Consider the following 18,976-nt stretch of genomic DNA (forward strand, 5'->3'; position numbering starts at 1 on the left):
TGCAGTTACGAATTTGTTTTCCCATGAATAACTGAACTGACTTTTTGAAAAACCCATTGTCTCATCCAGCATCTACATTCAAAGAACTGGATACTCAGAAATGGTGAGATCTGTGTTTGCATTTAGTCTATATTATGAAGGGATGACAATGAAAAAGATGTTCAATGGGAACAGGTTATAAAAATGATGTCAAAGAGCACTAAAAGCCTGGATCAACAAGGAAATAAAAACAGAAAATGTGATTTTAAAGCGCATTTTTCAGATAAGGGAGGAGGGAAGAGAAGAAAAGTATTCTGTGTGTGTTGTAATAATGTGGGCAATTATGGAGAACTTTTATAAAAATAACAAAACTAATTCTGTCTGGATGGTTGACAGGACAACTAATGTGAACTAATGGTGCTTTACTTTCCTTGCCACTTAAAAAAAACAAAATTAAAAAAAACAAATCTTGACAGCATTTGGCTCATTATCATGAAGAGCACATTAAAGAGCTGGGTTTTGGGATGTTGAAGTCAAGATGGCATCTTCTGTTACCCTTTCTGGCGAATGAGAAGAGTAAGTCTGCATCTATAGCAGGGAGGTGCTAGCAGCTCTGCCTTCCTCCAAGGAAACCTGATCTAACTTGGCTCCAGCTGGAGGGTAGGTCATATAGCAGAAATTTGTGCAGCATTGATGACCTTGTGAGCTGCACACTACTGCAAGAAAAGTAGGTAGATTCCCATCAACCCATACTAAGGTGCAAGTGCTTTGATGCAAAAGGATGGATGAAGGGGAAGGGTGTTAATAATGTATAAGGTTTGTTTTTGATTAGGGCCTACTTGAGGGGTTGAATGGCCTAATTCACACCTTTAGCGTAGCGCATTTGTTACTTAGAGTTCTGTGAAACTAGCTTGGAGCCCTCTCATCTGGTTAATCCCTGACTACTTTAATGTATATAAATGAAGAAAACTTGTCGAGCTGTTCAGTTTATCTTAGCCTTTTTAAAAAATCTGAAACAACAGCCCCACTTTATATATGCCATTGTACATTCAAGAAATGGAACATGCTTGTAGGTATGATCGCACTCAGAGCAAAAAAGCTGAATTAAATATAGGGATTTTAAAACTCCAAAGTGTAAGAACTATAGCACTGAAATTTATTTAATAAAGTTCCTGCCATCTCTGTTATCCTTTCCTAATACCCTCTACATCTGCTAAGATTTAAGCCTTGTGTCATGTTCTCCAAACACTTGACCAACTTATATAACAGTAAAATAATTCTGGAACTATTTTCTCCCTGGTATTGTGCAGGAGGTCTTCAAAGAAGAAGGAATCTGTGACCATGAGGTGAAACATGAAGATATGACTGTGACTAAACCAAGGAGGCTGCCTCTCACTAGAAAATTCTACTCTTTCTACCATGCACCCATTGCAAAGTTTTGGTTTAACACAGTAAGTGGGTGAAGTGAAACAAAAGACATTTGCCTCTCCTGTTTTTAGCATAGTTCATTGAAGAAATTAAAGTTAAATTTGTTTCAAAGGCCACCTTTTAATCTGAAAATATGATGGTCTGGGTGTATAAACACAGTTTTTTTGAGCTTGGGAAGCTGAACCAGCCGCCAGTTTTGGGATCCAGGACTATTAGGTGAAAAAAAGTAGCTGTTAATGGAAAAAATGGCTTTAAGAGAACACGTGGTCTCAAAAAAGCTGCTTGGTGCTGGCTGGTGCCATGAGTTAGAAATGTGCTTCATCACCTTAGAACCTGGGTATGAATCCAGACCTGACAAATAAATAAGTCATCTCCATCAACTGCATTTGTCCTGTGTGAAATTATTCTGGGTGACCGACTCAGTTCAAAACTTTGAATTCAAAGTGCAAAACTATTCTGAGCTTTTTTTTAAAAAAATCTGTTCATGGGATGTGGGTGTCACTGGCTAGGCCAGCATTTATTGCCCATCCCTAATTACCCTTATTCAGAGGGCATTTAAGAGACAACCACATTACTGTGGTCTTGGAGTTGCATGTAGGTCAGACCAGGTAAGGACAGCAGATTTCTTTCCTGAAAGGACGTTGGTGAACCAGATGGGTTTTTACAGCAATCGGCAATGGTTTCATGGTGATCATCAGACTTTTAATTCCAGATTTTTATTGAATTCAAATTTCAGTATCTTCCATGGTGGGATTTGAACCTAGATCCCCAGAACATTACCCTGGGTCTCTGGAGCACTAGCCCAGTGACAATACCACTATGCCACCGCCTCCCCCAAATGAATGGGAGGGTAGTCAGGTCAAATTGGTGGATGGGGCTTAGCCAAGTTACTAGCGATGAGTTAAACCAGTTATTAACCACCATAACATTTCCTGGATAAGTATCCTGGTAAATCCAGTGTATCTGACACTCACTCAGTGGGCCCCGAGCAGTGGAAGTCAGCATATCGGAAGTTTAAACCTCAGGGCAATTTCAGCACAAGTGTGCGGATCAGGACTTAAACAGGGTCTCAGTGCACATCTACCAACTTACGTCCCATCCCCATTGTTCCAAATACCAGAAGATTTAAGTAAGCTCCCTGAAGTATTGAGTTGACCAGGAAGCAGATGATCATTACTGTAGCCTGAGGCATGTGATTGTAACCAAGCACCATTTGAAGAATAGTCATATGAACTCAATTTTAACTCTGTTTCTCTCTCCACAGATGCTACTAGACCTGAGTTTTCCAGCATTTTCTGTTTTTCTTTCAAATGTCCAGCATCTGCAGTATTTTGCTTTTACTATTTATTAGTCACTTTTCATAAAGAAGGGTGTTCATCCGTAATTTTCTATTGACATTGAGGATGAAAATACTCATGACAAAATTATTGCATTCCCCTCTTTAACAATGGAAAGCTACACCCAATGTCTTGCAAAAAAAGGCTAAGAAACTCTGAAAGATGAAACCAGAAGTAAAATTATTTCTAGGATTAAAGTGACTGCTTAACAGTATAAATACAACTTCAGTAATACTGTGCCTCAAGTGTGGAGTGCTAGTTTGAGGAATCTGCCACTATTCAAAACTACTAAGTCGTTGATCTCTTTCCTTTCTTTCCAGTTGGCCTATTTGGGATTTCTCATGCTATATACCTATGTTGTTCTGGTGCGAATGGATGATTTGCCATCAGTGCAAGAATGGATTGTGATTTCCTTCATTTTCACTTTGGCCATAGAGAAAATTAGAGAGGTGAGGATTGTTTGCTTTTTTAAAATCTTAACTTCCCATAGCTTAATATTGTGCACAATCCACAAAATGTTCTGTACCAGTTTTGCGAAGCTGTTTAGCAAAGGAGACTACTTGTCTGCAGATCCTCCCAATAGCTCCCTGAGCCTAACTGATCGTTCAGTCAGGCTGAGCAACATCATTAGCACCTTGGTGCTCTTTTCAGCCCTGAGCTGCAGTTTCTACCCCACTGCAGCAGTTCAGGAAGGCAGCTTATCAGCACCTTCTCAAGGGCAACCAGGGATGGGCAATAAATTGTGGCCCAGCCAGTGACACCCACACCCTGAAAATGAATTTAAAAAAGCATTCTGTTACTAAGACCACCCTGCTTCATTGTTGCCACTGCCTTATTGGATTGCTTTTTCCCTGTACTGATTACCCCCACCTCCTCCATTCATAATCCTCCTCAGTTAACCCAGAACTCTTGCCTGAAGCCTCTCCCCTGCACAAGTCTTAGGCACTCATCACCTTATCCTCCCCCAAATTTTGTAGCTCACTTCCCCATCAAATCAATTTTAATTTCTTTCTATGTTGCTTCTCCCTATCCTTTTTGGGAAAGCTTTGTAGAGCCAACACACATCATTCTGCCCCTGGCTTACTGCTTTTGCCCCATCACTGTAAGGAGCTGATCTAATAGTCACTATTCCTTGATCCTTTGAAACTCACTTCCAAAATTGCCTTCCATGCTTTCAAAAGTATTCTTTTAAAAACTTGTTTCATGTACCACTTCTTTGATCCTTTTTTCCCCTCCATTCCTTCATCAATTTCAATTGTCTACTTGGCACCCACTGCTCCTTCCTATAAAGTGTCCTAGTGTGAGCAGTGCTATGTTTGGTCATTTCAAACTCTGCAGGAGTTACTGTGTAGTTTGCATTTGGTCAAAGTCTTCAGTTATGTTATGGGCAGGGTAATCGTTTTTTTTTGATCTGTCAGCAGGGATTATATAGTTTCCTTTTATTTTTGTTTGTGCCTAGATCTTCATGTCAGAAGCTGGAAAGATAAATCAGAAGATCAAAGTTTATTTCAGTGACTATTTCAACATCACTGACACACTTGCAATTGTTTTGTTTTTTGTTGGTTTTGGACTAAGATTTGGAACTGACCAAGTGATGAATGCTGGGAGGATAATGTATTGCCTCAATATTATATTTTGGTATGTGCGACTTTTGGATTTCCTGGCAGTCAATCAACATGCAGGGCCCTATGTCACAATGATAGGTAAAATGGTAAGTGAATCATTTGGAACCTTTAGTGATTTGTTTTTGTGTTTGAAACTTCCAAATGCAGGAGTCCTGTCATGATTAATCCCTACAATCCAAGGGAGATGTTCATTTTAAGTGGTATTGGGTTTTAATAGAATTATCAGATTTGTTTAATTATGGAGATAAAGTATCGATACGGCCCTCTTTTGCTGTAGGATATCACTCGTTTCGTTAATGAAGTGTTGGAATGTAGCTTCCCAAATGCTGAAGAATCTTGGCAATATTTAATAGCATTGCATCAGTTGCTTTTTAATAATTTTTTTGACCAGTTACAAGTATTACAGATGAATTACATAATTAGCAATCTTGAACTGTGGGAATGAGGACCAGGAACTCAGCATTAAATTAATACTTTCTGACATTTGAACTTTAAGTTAAGTTAAATATGAATTGTTTTATCTTAAGGATTTCATCTGATTTAGTGGGTCCCATGCCACTAGTGAGACATTGGTCTTTCCCAAAGCTGAAATTGCCCTCCTCAGCTCTTCCACTATAGGAAGGTATTGACTGCGGGCCAGGTAATGGACAGAGAAAAATCGGAGTGGAATTATTCCTGTGACTGCTAATTGGAGAATGGCACTGAAGGAGGTTCTGGGAGTCTGCTGCAAGGATGTCAAAAAGGGGAGAAGAAAAGTTTGTATTCAAAAAAAAGAGTGGATTAAATTGATTAAATTTCCTTTAAAAGAATTTTATAATACATATGGTATCGCTTAGGGTTTTTTCAATCCAATGACATAAATTACCTTTTTTTTAAACCCAGATATTTTGTTTTACCTCTTGAATTATAGGTGGCAAACATGTTTTACATTGTGGTTATTATGGCAGTGGTCTTACTGAGCTTTGGTGTTCCAAGGAAAGCAATCCTTTACCCAGAAGAGTCTGCATCCTGGGAACTAGCAAAAGATATAGTCTTTCAGCCTTACTGGATGATATATGGTGAAGTATACGCATATGAAATTGATCGTAAGTAACCTTATGGAACTGAATATTTGGAAAGGTTCAGGAATAATTTCATTCTTCATTCCATATTCTCCACTCAGCCATTGTGTCACTTAGTTTCAAAGGTTCAATGGAGAGCACATGAAAAATATTTTGATACCGCAGATAGTGCCAAATGTAGACTCCTATTCTTGTATCCTATAAAGTCGCAGGAGCCAAGATGATAGATAAAAGCAAAATACTGCAGATGCTGGAAATCTGAAACACAAACAAAATGCTGGCAAAACTTAGCAGGTCTAACAGCATCTGTGGAGGAAAAAAACAGTTAACATTTCGAGTCCATGTAACTCTCTTAGCTCTGAAGAGTCATACGGTCTCAAAATGTTAACTTTTTTTTCCCCACAGATGCTGTTAGACCTGCTGAGTTTTTCCAGCATTTTCTGTTTTTTGACCAAGACGATGGAGTCTGCTTGTTTTTCCACAGCTTAAGTTTCTTTGCTCCTTGTTGCCAAAAGGTTGGTGCATAATCTCAATCTCTTCCCAGGTGTGTAGCTTAGTGTATCACTCAATAAATATGCTTGACTGTGGAAATTTCTCATCAAATTAAGATGTTGACACTAGGTGAATAATATCCACAATTTAATCATGTTCCGGTGCTTTTTCCAGGGTAAACATATAAATGAAAAAACAATGTTCTTTTAAGTGTCTGGTAGCAGTGAAAAATAATCCTACGCAGTAAGTGAAAATAAACAAAAATGAACAAGAGCATTAGCATTCAAGGAGCTGTGGCACAGATGGGAAGTTTATATACAACCTTCGGCGCTAACCCGTGAAATCACTTGCATCAAAACAAATTTAAGTGCAGTTGTTAAGTTAAATGCATGACAGCTCAATACACCATGACTTGTCAAGTTTTCTCAGAATTAATGAAATTTGGATATAAAGAATGGCTGGACCTTGTTTCCTGTGGTATTCAAACAAGATAGATGTGCGCGGTAAGCATAATAGATCAGGTAATGCTCATTTGGCTGTAACTGAACATGTATCCCCATCATGCAGTCGATCTGAGAACTACTTCATCTCTGGGGACCTAAATTTCAGGATGGGTGTCTGTATTCACACCAGTCTAGGCTGACATCAACAGCCAACGGCAAACCATAAAATAGATTGCTCGTTGGTGACCACTGCCACTCCGGGAAAGCCTGGATTGGTGGCATTCTTAGACTTAACTGGATGTACTTGTACCCCCTCCTGATATGGGGGGAATCTATCACATAAAGATGAGTCCAGAGTCTTCCAACTGAGAGCTCAAGCTATCTTATCTGGTCCTAATTCTATGGAAAGTTTCGGAGATTAAAAACTAATTTCTATCTGATTGATTATACAGCTTTAGAGGGCTGAGTGCTGACTTATGTTCAGTGAATTATTTTGTCACCTAAAGTTGTGATTGATCTCATCACCTAAGATCATTAAGAATATAATGAGGGTAGCAAGCTACATTCCTTGTAATTTATTTTGAGTGCATGGCCATATACATAATGTATTGACGTTTAGCCATTTGCCTTTGCCAGGAGAGTTTTATTTAAAGAAAGCACTTGCACTTGTTAAATCTCCTAGGAATCTGAATAATAAGACACTTTAATGGATCATTCTCTTTTTTCATAAAGCCTGTGCCAATAACACTGAAGATGGTGCAAAGCAACGTTGTGTCATTGGATCATGGATAACGCCATTTTTACAAGCAGTCTACCTCTTTGTACAGTATATCCTCATGGTGAATCTTCTCATTGCATTTTTCAAGTGAGTGCACTCTTGCTTTTATCTGTACTACATAAAAACCTGTATGCATACTTGCATCATTATTTTTCACTATGAATTTGAATATCCACCCTTGCTAGCTTCCATTATAATGTAAATGTGTCACAATGCCACATTTACTACCTCCTCCCAGCAGAAGCACTGCAACCAATGCACACCACATGGCTATTTGTTCTGGAAATTCCTTCGCTCAAAGGGTTGTGAATCTTTGGAATTCTCTATCTCAGAGCACTGAGGACACTCAGTCATTAAGTATATTCAAGGCAGATCAATCGACTTTTTGGGTACGAAGGATATTAGGGAATCTGGGATCAGTGTGGCAAGATGGATTTGGGGTACAAGAACAGCCATAATTTTGCTGAATGGCAGAGCCCTCAAAAGAGCCAGATGGCCAACTCCAGCTCTTTTGTCATATTTTCTCCAGCCTGCCATGGTCCTAATCTCTGTAATACCATTCCTAAATCCCTTCACCTTTTCACTTCTCGTTTAATACCCTCAAAACTCCCTTCTTTAACTAAGCTTTTGGTTATCCCTCCTACTTCAGTGTCCAATTTTCATGTGCCTCTGAAATGCTTTGGGTAGTATGTGAAAGCAACTGAGTGTACTGCATATTTTGTAAACAAATAATTTTACATAGCATTTTTTAATCTAGAAAACCCAAGGCTTGAGTGAAAATTAATGTTAAACCAACAAATGAGAGTAGATGGAATGACCAAAAGCTTGGTTAAATGGTTGAGTTTCAGTAGGGGTAACATATTAGCATGGATAGAAGATTGGCTGATGAACAAGAAGCAGAGAGTTGGCATAAATGGGTCTTTTTCAGATTGGCAAGATGTAATGAGTGGTGTGTGACAGGGATCAGTGCTGGGGTCTCAACTGTTTACAATTTATGTAAATGACTAGGATGAAAGGACTACTGGTGTAGTTTTTAAATTTGCTGATGAGACAAAGATAGGTAGGAAAGTAAACTGAAGAGGATGTAGAGGCTACAAAGTGACATAGATTAAGTGAGTGGGCAAAGATCTGGCAAATGGAGTATAATGTGGGAAAATGTAAAATTGTCTATTTTGGCAGGAAGAATAAGAAGAAACATATCTAAATGGTGATAGATTGCAGAACCCTGAGATGCAGAGGGTGCCTTAGTGCATGAATCACAAAAGGCTAGTGTGCAGACATAGCAATTAGGAGACCTAATGAAATATTATCATTTATTGTGAGAGGAATTGAATGGTAGGGAGGTTATTCTTCAGCTTTTCGGAGCACGAGTGATACCACATCTGGAATACTGTGTACAGTATTGGTCACCTTATTTAAGGAAGGATATAAATGTGTTGGAAGCAGTTCAGAGAAGGTTTACCAGACTAATGACCTGGAATGGGTGGGTTGTCTTATGAAGAAAGATTGGACAGGTTAGGAGGCTTGTATCCACTGGAGTTTCGAAGAGTAAGAGGCGACTTAATTGAATCATATAAGGCTCTAAGGGGTCTTGAAAGGGTTATGTGGAGAAGATGTTTCCTCTTGTAGGAGAATCTAGAACTGGGGGTCACTTTAAAAATAAGGGGTCACCCATTTAAGTCAAGAGAAATTTTTTCTCTCTGTAGGTACTGAGCCTTTGGAAAAGGTGGTAAAAGCAGAGTCTTTGAATATTTTTAAGGCAGAGGTGGATAGATTCTGGATGAGTGCTGCTCCAACAACACAAGAAACTCAACACCATCCAGGACAAAGCAGCCCATCCACTAGCATTCACTCCCTACTCCACTGACGAACAATGGCAGCACTCCACCAACTACAAGTTGCACTGCAGAAACTCACCAAGGCTGCTTAGACAGAACCTTCCAAACCCAGGACTGCAACCATCTAGAAGGACATGGACTACAATGGTTCAAGAAGGCAGCTCACCACCATCTTAAGGGCAACTAGGGATGGGCAATAAATGCTGGCCAAACCAGTGACACCATATCCTGTAAATGAATAAAATAAAATGTCAAAGCTTTTAGTCTCGCACTCATCAGGATATTCGCCAGAATGCCAGACTTACTGATGAGGGCAAGATGAAAAGCTTCAACAGCATGTCCCTTTTCTCAGCGATACTCAAGCTCTACTACCAAAGAAGTTTGATAAAAATTTGAGCATTACCTAATACTTAATCCTTCAAAATACAAAGAACTGTTTTTGCCGTCCTGTTCAATTAAGCTTTCCTAAATGCTTTATGATTATGTCCTAAAGCTGCTTAAATGTTGTTTGAATAGCCATAACTTTTAATATCCAAAATTACAGTAAATTATGGAAATAATTTTCTTAATTCCTATCTTTCAGCAATGTGTATTTCCAAGTGAAGGCCATTTCAAACATTGTATGGAAATATCAGCGGTACCACTTTATCATGGCATATCATGAAAAGCCTGTTCTCCCACCGCCTCTTATCATCCTCAGCCACTTTGCTTTATTGATCTCACACATTTGCCGACAAGGAAGGAAGCACGATCGAGGTCAAGGAGGGCCAAGTAAGGAAAACTTTCCAAATGCCGACTGTACACAGCAGCTGAATGTATTTTTCCACAATATTTTTTTAATTCATTCATGAAATGTAGGCTTCGCTAGCTGGGCCAACATTTATTGCCCAACCCTAGTCGCCCTTGAGAAGGTGCCGCCTTGAACCGCTGCAGTCCATGTGGTGTATGTACTGTTAGGAAGGGAGCTCTGGGATTTTGACCCAGTGACAGTGAAGGAGCGGCAATATATTTTCAAGTCAGGATGGTGAGTTACTTGGAGGGGGACTTCCAGGTGGTGTTCACATCTGTCTGCTGCCCTTGTCCTTCTAGATGGTAGTGGTCATGGGTTTGGCAGGTGCTGTCAAAGGAGCCTTGGTGAATTCCTGCAGTGCATCTTGTAGCCGGTACACACTGCTGCTACTGTGTCAGGTGCAGGACATGAATATTTGTGGATGGGGTGCCAATCCTGTCCAGGCTTCCTGAGGGTTTTGGGAGCTGCACCCATCCAAGCAAATGGGGAATATTCCATCATGCTCCTGACTTGTGCCTTGTAGATGGTGGGCAAGCTTTGGGGAGTCAGGAGGTGAGCTACTCGTCGCAGGACTCCCAGCCTCTGACCTGCTCTTGTAGCCACAGTATTTATATGGCTAGTCCAGTTCAGTTTCTGCTCATTGGTAAGCCCCAGGATATTGGTAGTGGGGGATTCAGTGATGGTAATGCCATTGAACATCAAGGGGTGATGGTTAGATTCTCTCTTGTTGGAGATGGTCATTGCTTGGCACTTATGTGGCATGAATGTTACTTGTCACTTGTCAGCCCAAACCTGGATATTATCCAAGTCTTGCTGCATTTGGACATGGAATGCTTCAGTATCTGAGGAGTTGTGAATGGTGCTGCACGTTGTGCAATCATCAGCGAACATCCCCACTTCTGACCTTATGATGGAAGGAAGGTCATTGACGAAGCAGCTGAAGATGGTTGGGCCGAGGACACTACCCTGAGGAACTCCTGCAGTGTTGTCCTGGAGCTGAGATGATTAACCTCTAACAACCGCAACCATCTTCCTATGTGCTAGGCATGATTCCAACCAGCAGAGAGTTTCCCCTCTGATGCCCATTGACTCCAGTTTTGCTAGGGCTCCTTGATGCCATACTTGATCAAATGTTGCCTTGGTCTCAAGGGCAAGCTCTCTCACCTCACCTCAGTAGGTCAGCTGTTTTGTCTGTGTTGGAACCAAGGCTGTAATGAGGTCAGGAGCTGAGTGGACCTGTGGAACCCAAACTGGGCATCAGTGAGCAGGCGATTGCTAAGCAAGTGCCACTTGATTGCACTGCACTGTTGATGACCCCTTACAATACTTTAATGACGAGTAGACTGATGGGACAGTGATTGACCGGGTTGGATTTGTCCTGCTTTTTGTGGACAGGACATACCTGGGCAATTTTCCACATAGCTGGGTAGCTGCCAGTGTTGTAACTGTACTGGAACAGCTTGGCTAGGGGTGCAACAAGTTCTGGAACACAAGTCTTCAGCACTGTTGCCGGAATATTGTCAGGGCCCATAGCCTTTGCAGTATACAGTGCCTTCTGCCGTTTCTTGATATCATGTGGAGTGAATTAAATTGACTGAAGACTGGCATCTGTGATGGTGGGGACCTCCAGAGGAGGCTGAGATGGATCGTTCTCTAAGCACTTCTGGCTGAAGATTGTAGCAAATGCTTGAGCTTTGCACTGCTGTGCTGGGCTCCTCCATCACTGAGGATGGGGATGTTTGTGGAGCAGCCTCCTCCAGTGAGTTGTTTAATTGTCCTTTGCCGTTCACGACTGCAGAGCTTAGACCTGATCCGTTGGTTGTGGGATTGCTTAGCCCTGTCTATCACTTGCTGCTTATGCTGTTTGGCACACAAGTAGTCCTGTGTTATAGTTTCACCAGGTTGACATCTCATTTTTAGGTATGCCTGGTGCTGCTCCTGGCATACCCTCCTGCACTCTTCATTGAACCAGAGTTGATCCCTTGGCTTGATTGTAATGCTGGACTGGTGGATAGATGGGATGGTAATGATAGAGCAGTGGATATGCTGAGTACAGTTCTGCTGCTGGCCCACAGTGCCTCATGGATGCCCAGTCTTGAGTTGCTAGATCTGTTCGAAATCCATCACATTTAGCATGGTGGTAGTGCCGCACAATATGGAGGGTATCCTCAATGTGAAGGCAGGGCTTTGTCTCCAAGGATTGTGCGGTGGTCACTCCCTACAATACTGTCATGAACAGATGCATCTGTAGCAGGTAGATTGGTGAGGATGAGGTCCAGTACGTTTTTCCCTCTTGTTGCTTCCCTCATCACCTGCCGCAGACACAGTCTCGCAGCTATGTTACTTAGGGCTCGGTCAGTGGTGGTGCTACCGAGCCACTCTTGGTGATGGACATTGAGGTCCCCCACCCAGAATACATTCTGCGCCTTTGCCACCCTCAGTACTTCCTCCCAAGTGGCTGAACATGGAAGAGCACTGATTCATCAGCTGAGGGGCGGGTGGTATGTGGTAATCAGACATTTTTCATGCCCATGTTTGACCTGATGCCATAAGACTTCATGGGGCCTGTAGTTGTTGAGGACTCCCAGGCAACTCCCTTTGGACTGAGTACCACTGTGCTGTCACCTCGGTAGCAATGACATCTGGAACATTGTACATTATGATTTTATGAGTAAATTATGATTCCATGAGTGTGACTTGACTAGACTGAGACAGCTCTCCCAATTTTGCCACTAGCCTCCAGATGCTGCTAATAAGGAGGACTTTGCAGGGTCGACAAGGCTGAGATTGTCGTTTCTGGTGCCCAAGATCATCCGGTTTCGTTCCTTTTTTTGAGACTTTGTAGTGGTTTTGATACAACTGAGTGGCTCGCTGGGCCCTTTCAGAGGTCAGTTAAGAGACAACCACAACGCTATGGATCTGGACTCACATGCAGGCCAGACCAGATAAGGGCAGCAGATTTCTTTCCACAAAGGACATTAGTGAGCCAGATGGTTTCATCATTAAACTTTTAATTTTTTTTAATTCAGATTGCGCCATCTACCTTGGCGGGATTTGAACCCTGGTCCCCAGAGTATTACCTTGGGTCTCTGGATTACTGGTCCAGCGACAATACCACTAGGCCATCAATCCCCCAACATCTGGCGTTGCGATGTTTGCTGTTCTGGGAAGGCAATCATTCACGAGTCTCCACAGTTGATCTCTTGTAACATCTTAGCACATTTTCAATATTAATTTGCGTAATTCACTGCCCTTTCCTTGTAATAGTACAAGTTGGTCACACTCTTTTATTCAATATCTGCTTTCAGACAGAAGTTTTTTTTAGTTTGTGTTTTCATAGAATTTTTCATGTTTTTCTCTTTTCCCTGCCTCATAGTCATAGAGGTCTACAGCACAGAAAAAGGCCCTTTGACCCATCGAGTCTGCGCCAGTCAAACAAGCACCTAACTATTCTAATCCCGTTTTCCAGCTCTAGGCCCAAAGCCTTGTATGCCATGGCATCACAAGTGCACATCGAAATACTTCTTAAATGTTATGAGGGTATATGCCTCTACCATCCTTTTCAGGCAGTTCCAGATTCCCACCACCTTCTGGGTGAAAAAATTCTTCCTCACATCCCCTCTAAACCTCCTGCCCCTTACCTTAAATCTATGCCTCCTGGTTATTGATACCACCACCATGGGAAAAAGTTCCTTCCTGTCTACCCTAACTATGCCCCTCATAATTTTATATACCTCAATAATGTCCCCCCTCAATCTCCTCTGCTCCAGGGAAAATAACTCCAGTCTATCCAATCTCTCCTAACTAAAACTCTCCAGCCCAGGCAACATTCTGGTAAATCTCATCTGCACTCTGTAGTGCAATCACATCCTTCCTATAACACGGATTCCAGAACTGCACGCAATACTCTAGCTGTGGCCTAACCAGTGTTTTATACAGTTCCAGCATAACCTCCTTGCTCTTGCCCTTATTAGCCGAGGCATGGAAAACAAGAATCCCATATGCCGCCTTAACCATCTTATCTACCTGTTCTACCTTAAGGGACCTGTGGACATGCACATCAAGGTCCCTCTGATCCTTGGTACTTCCCAGGGTCCTACCATTCATCGTGTATTCCCACGCCTTGTTTGTCCTGCCCAAGTGCATAATCTCACACTTATCCGGATTAAATTCCATTCGCCACTGATTGGCCCATCTGACCAGCCCGTCTGTATCCTTCTGTAATCTAAGGTTATCCTCCTCACTATTTACCGCCCCACCAATTTTCCTGTCATCCACAAACTTACTGATCAACCCTCCTGCATTCAAGTCTAATTTGTTTATATATACCACAAACGGCAAGGGACCCAACACCGATCCCTGTGGAATCCCACTGGACACAGGCACCCAGTCACAAAAACATCCCTCAACCATCACCCTCTGCTTCCTGCCACTCAGCGACTTCTGGATCCAATTTGCCTTGGATCCCATGGGCTCTTACCTTAGTTATCAGTCACCCATGTGGGATCTTATTAAAAGCCTTGCTGAAGTTCAAAGCGACCATGTCAAATGCATTGCCCTCATCTACACACCTGGTCACTGCTTCGAAAAATTCAATCAATTTGGTCGGACATGACCTCCCCTTAACAAAACCATGCTGACTGTCCTTGATTAATCCCTGCCTCTCCAAGTGTAGATTAATTATGTCCCTCAATTGCTTCCAATAGCTTCCCAACCACAGGTTAGACTGACTGGACTGTAGTTCCCTGGTTTATCCCTTCTTCCCTTCTTGAATAATGGTACCACATTGGCTGTCCTCCAGTCCTCTGGCACCTCTCCTGTGGCCAGAGAGGTATTGAAAATTATTGCCAGCACCCCTGCTATCTCCTCCCTTGCCTCACTCAACAGCCTGGGATACATGTCATCCGGGCCTGGAGATTTATCTACTTTTAAGCCTGCCAGACCACTTAGAAACCCTTACTGACCAGCCCCCTCCTCCCTGCCCCAAAAGAGAGAAATTCTTGTTTATTATTTATTTTAGCTTTTAGAAGTTGGATGAGAGTGGCCTGAATGACTTTTGGTTTTCTCCTGTGATATGTTTATTTTGCCCTTCCCTTGTCAATAATGGCTTAAAAATTGATTCTGGGCATTCATTGAATTTAGAATGCAGATTAATATTAGTCCACAGGTTGTCAGATTAAAAGAGCATTGGGTTTTGAAAGTTTCTAATTTAATAAGCCTACTATTATTTGTTGCAACTTGTGTCTAGCTTTGATGGAAACCCTACAGATCTCATCTGCCTATGCTGTTTCTTTCAGAATTGTTTGTAAGTGAGGATGACCAGAAAAAATTGCACGACTTTGAAGAGCAATGTGTGGAAAAGTATTTCCATGAGAAGGAGGATCGGTTTCATTCAGGGAGTGAGGAACGAATTCGAGTGACCTCTGAAAGGTGAAGCTTTTAATTTTATAGAACCATAGTATCTCTCAGAGCCCTACTGGGAAACCCAAACCTAGTTTTGACTTGTTAACCACATGCATAATTATCAGACAGACTCTCATGAAATTTCCATGTACAATGAATTATTTTGATAGAGCAATGGCTTGTGTAGGCAAATTTGACAGCCATTTTCTACACAGCAAGGGATGTAAACAGCAATGAGATGGAAGGTGAGTTTTGAGATGTTTATTGGCTAAGGACAGGATGTTGGCTAGATTACGAAGAATTCCCTACTCTTCAAATTTTATGGGATCTTTAATAGCCTTTGGAACTAGCAGAAGAGGGTTCCAATTTAATATTTCACCTGATGGTCAGAATCTCCAACACAGAAATGGAACATTGTTGAAAAGTTTGTTTAATAGTAACTTCATTAAAATTTGCATTTAATTGAAGTTTGACTTGTAATACAATCTTGATGGCTTCCTTGCTGAGATCAACTGTACATCCCCAATACATATAATGAAACACCTTCACGACCCCTTCAAGGTGTTGTTTCTCAATAAGAAATTGAAGGTGCAAATGTTGGAGCTCATAATGTAAACACTGTTTCATAACTGATACATTTATAGGATCATAGATTGGTTACAGTACATAAGGAGGCCCTTTATCCTGTTGCGTCCGGGCTGGCTCTCTTAGAGTTATTTGACTATCCCCGTCCCCCTGCCTTTTCCTGGTAGCCCCGCAATTTTTTTCTGTTCAGGTGCTTATCTAATTTCTACTTGAAACATGCCTTCTGTCAACATGGTTTTGTGAAAGCGAAACCCCGTTTAGCCAGTTTATTGGAGTTCTTCGAAGGAGTCACGTGCTGAGAATGAAGGAGAACAGGTGGATGTACTGTACTAGGTTTCCAGAAGGCATTTGACAAGATGCCTCGTCAAAGGTTGTTGCAGAAAATAAAAGCTCATGGTGTAGGGGGTAACATTAGCATAGATAGAAGATTGATTAGCTAACAGGAAGCAAAATTAGCATAATGGATCTTTTTCTGGATGTGACAAGTGGTGTGCCACAGGGATGCTGGGGCCTCAAATTTTTGAAATTTATATGAATGACTTGGATGAAGGGACCGAAGGTATGGTTGCTAAATTTGCTGATGACACAGATAGGTAGGAAAGTAAGTTGAAGAGGATGCAAGGAGATCACAAAGAGATTTAGATAGGTTAAGTGAGTGGGCAAGGATCTGACAAATGGGGTGTAATGTGGGCAAATGTGAAATTATCCATTTGCCAGAAAAAACTAAAAACGTGGCTTATTGTCTAAATTGTGAGAGATTGCAGAACTCTTGAGATGCCGAAGGATCTGGGTGTCTTAGTGCATGAATCACAAAAAGCTGGTATGCAGGTACAGCAAGCAATTAGGAAAGCTAATAGAATGTTATCGTTTATTGCAAGGGGAATTGAATACAAAAATAGGGTGGTTATTCTTCAGTTATTCAGGGCATTGGTAAGAGCACATCTGGAGTATTGTGTACAGTATTGGTCTCCTTATTTAAGGAAAGATGTAAATACTTTGTAAGTAGTTTAGAGAAGGTTTACTGGACTAACACCAGGAATGGGCAGGTTGTCTTATGAGGACAGATTGGACAGGTTTGTATCCACTGGAGTTTAGAAGAGGAAGAGGCAACTTGATTGAAGCATATAAGATCCTGAGGGGTCTTGAAAGGGTTGATGTGGAGAGAATGTTTCCTCTTGTGGGAAGATCCAGAACTAGGGATCACTGCTTAAAAATAAGGGGTCGTCCGTTTAAGAGAGATGTTTTCTGAGGACCATGAGTCTTCGGAATTCTCTTCACGAAAAGGCTGTGGAAGCAGAGCCTTTGAATATTTTTAAGGCAGAGCTAGATAGATTCTTGATAAGCAAGGGGGTGATAGGTTATGGGGGGTAGGTGGGAATGTGGAGTTGAGATTATAATCAGATCAGCCGTGATCATCTTGAACGGTGGAGCAGGTTCAGTGGGCTGAGTAGCCAACTTCTAATTTGTATGTTTATATGTGTCTAGCTAGCTTTCTCTTGTACTCTAATTTCTCCTTCCCTATTAATCTTTTTGTCATTCTTTGTTATTTATATTCTATCCAATCTTCTGATCTGCCATTTGTCTTTGTGCAATTATATGCTTTTTCTTTAAGTTTGACACTGTCTTAACTTTTTTAGTTAACCACGGATGGTGGGCCCACCCCTTGGAGTTTTTCTTTCTCATTAGAATGTATCTATTCTGTATACTCTGAAATAGCTCTTTATATGTCTCACTGCATCTCTATTTGACTTGCCACTTAACCTCATTTTCCAGCTCATTTTAGCTAGCTCTACTTTCGTGCTCTCAATTGCCCTTATTTAAGTTTAAAGTACTAGTCTTGGACCCACTCATCTCTCCCTCAAACTGAATATGAGATTCAGTAATATCATGATTGCTGCTACCTAGGGGCACCTTCACTCCGAGCTAATCAATTAATTCTATCTCGTTGCACAATACCAGGTCTAGTATAGCCCGCTCTCTGACTCTAGAACGCGCTGTTCCAAGAAGCTATCGCGAAAACATTTCCTCATCCATACTACATTTGCCTATCTAATTTTTCCAGTCTACATGTAGATTAAAATCCCCCATGTTTATTATTGTACCCCTCTGACAAGCTCCCATTATCTTTTATCTTATATTCTATTCTACCATATAGTTACAATTAGGGGGCCTGTACACCACTCACACAAGTGACTTCTTGCCCCTATCATTTCTTATTTCAACCCAAACCACTTTTACATCCCGGTTTCCTGAACTTAGATCATCCTTCTCTAATATGCTAACACCATCATTAATTAACAGAGCCATCCCTCCACCTTTTCCTAACCTCCTGTGTTTCCTAAATGTCACATGCCCTTCAATATTCAGGTCCTAATCTATGTAATTGTGTAGCCATGTCTCTGTAATGGCTATCAGATTGTACATATTTTTTGTTTGCTATCAGTTCCTGTTTTGCTTTGAATATTATGTGCATTCAGATACAGAGCCTTTAGTTCTGTCCTTATATTTTTGTAACCTAGTTGTTTCTGCTGATTTATTCTTAGATTTGTACTCCCTGTCCCTTGTAAACTTCAATAATTGTATACAAGGGAAGCATGAGTCTGAAGCTAGTCTTTTACCTCAAGCAGGTTTATTCTTCAAGCTCAACAGAGTGAAAGACTCCCAGTTCCTTTTGCCCCTGGAGTGTTACAGCTATACCCATTTATGGGTGAGCCAATTCCCATCACCTGTTTTAACAATGCAATTGTCTTAATGTAATTGTTATACAATGTAATTGCCAGTCAACAAGATGATTTTTTGACCTTGACAGTGTAATTGCTGATACATTGACAACCCTTCCAGTAACGGTCTGTTTAGCATTTCTCCTATGAGTACCCTTTCTCTCTTGCCTTGTCTCTTCTCTTTTGTTAACCATATCTTCCAAAATTTGATCCCTTGCCCCCACTATTATATAGTTTAAAACCCCCTCTACTTCTCTAGTTATGCAGCTCACCAGAACACCAGCCCAGCATGGTTCAGGTGTAGACCACCCCAACAACATAGCCCACACTTTCCCCAGTACTGCGCAACTGCCCCAGAAACGGCAACTCACTTCCCACACCAGTCTTTGAGCAATGCATTCATTTCTCTAATCTTATTTGCCGTCTGCCTATTTGCACTTGGCTCGGGTAATAATCCAGAGATTATTACCTTTGAGATTCTACTTTATAATTTGGTG

At 41.3% G+C, this 18,976-nt stretch overlaps 1 protein-coding gene across 5 annotated transcripts in view; it reads left to right on the forward strand.

Annotated features, from left to right (window-relative positions):
• Positions 1-18,976, forward strand: part of trpm7 (transient receptor potential cation channel, subfamily M, member 7) — a 137,883-nt gene that overhangs the window by 62,312 nt on the left and 56,595 nt on the right. For all 5 annotated transcript variants that reach the window (XM_041174948.1, XM_041174949.1, XM_041174951.1 and 2 more), the window contains 7 exons: positions 1,290-1,430; positions 3,065-3,193; positions 4,204-4,455; positions 5,280-5,454; positions 7,098-7,230; positions 9,565-9,752; positions 15,069-15,201. In XM_041174948.1, the coding sequence (XP_041030882.1) occupies positions 1,290-1,430; positions 3,065-3,193; positions 4,204-4,455; positions 5,280-5,454; positions 7,098-7,230; positions 9,565-9,752; positions 15,069-15,201 (1,151 nt within the window). The remainder of the gene's footprint in view (positions 1-1,289; positions 1,431-3,064; positions 3,194-4,203; positions 4,456-5,279; positions 5,455-7,097; positions 7,231-9,564; positions 9,753-15,068; positions 15,202-18,976) is intronic.

This window comes from Carcharodon carcharias, chromosome 26 (assembly GCF_017639515.1).
Source record: "Carcharodon carcharias isolate sCarCar2 chromosome 26, sCarCar2.pri, whole genome shotgun sequence".
NCBI lineage: Eukaryota > Metazoa > Chordata > Chondrichthyes > Lamniformes > Lamnidae > Carcharodon > Carcharodon carcharias.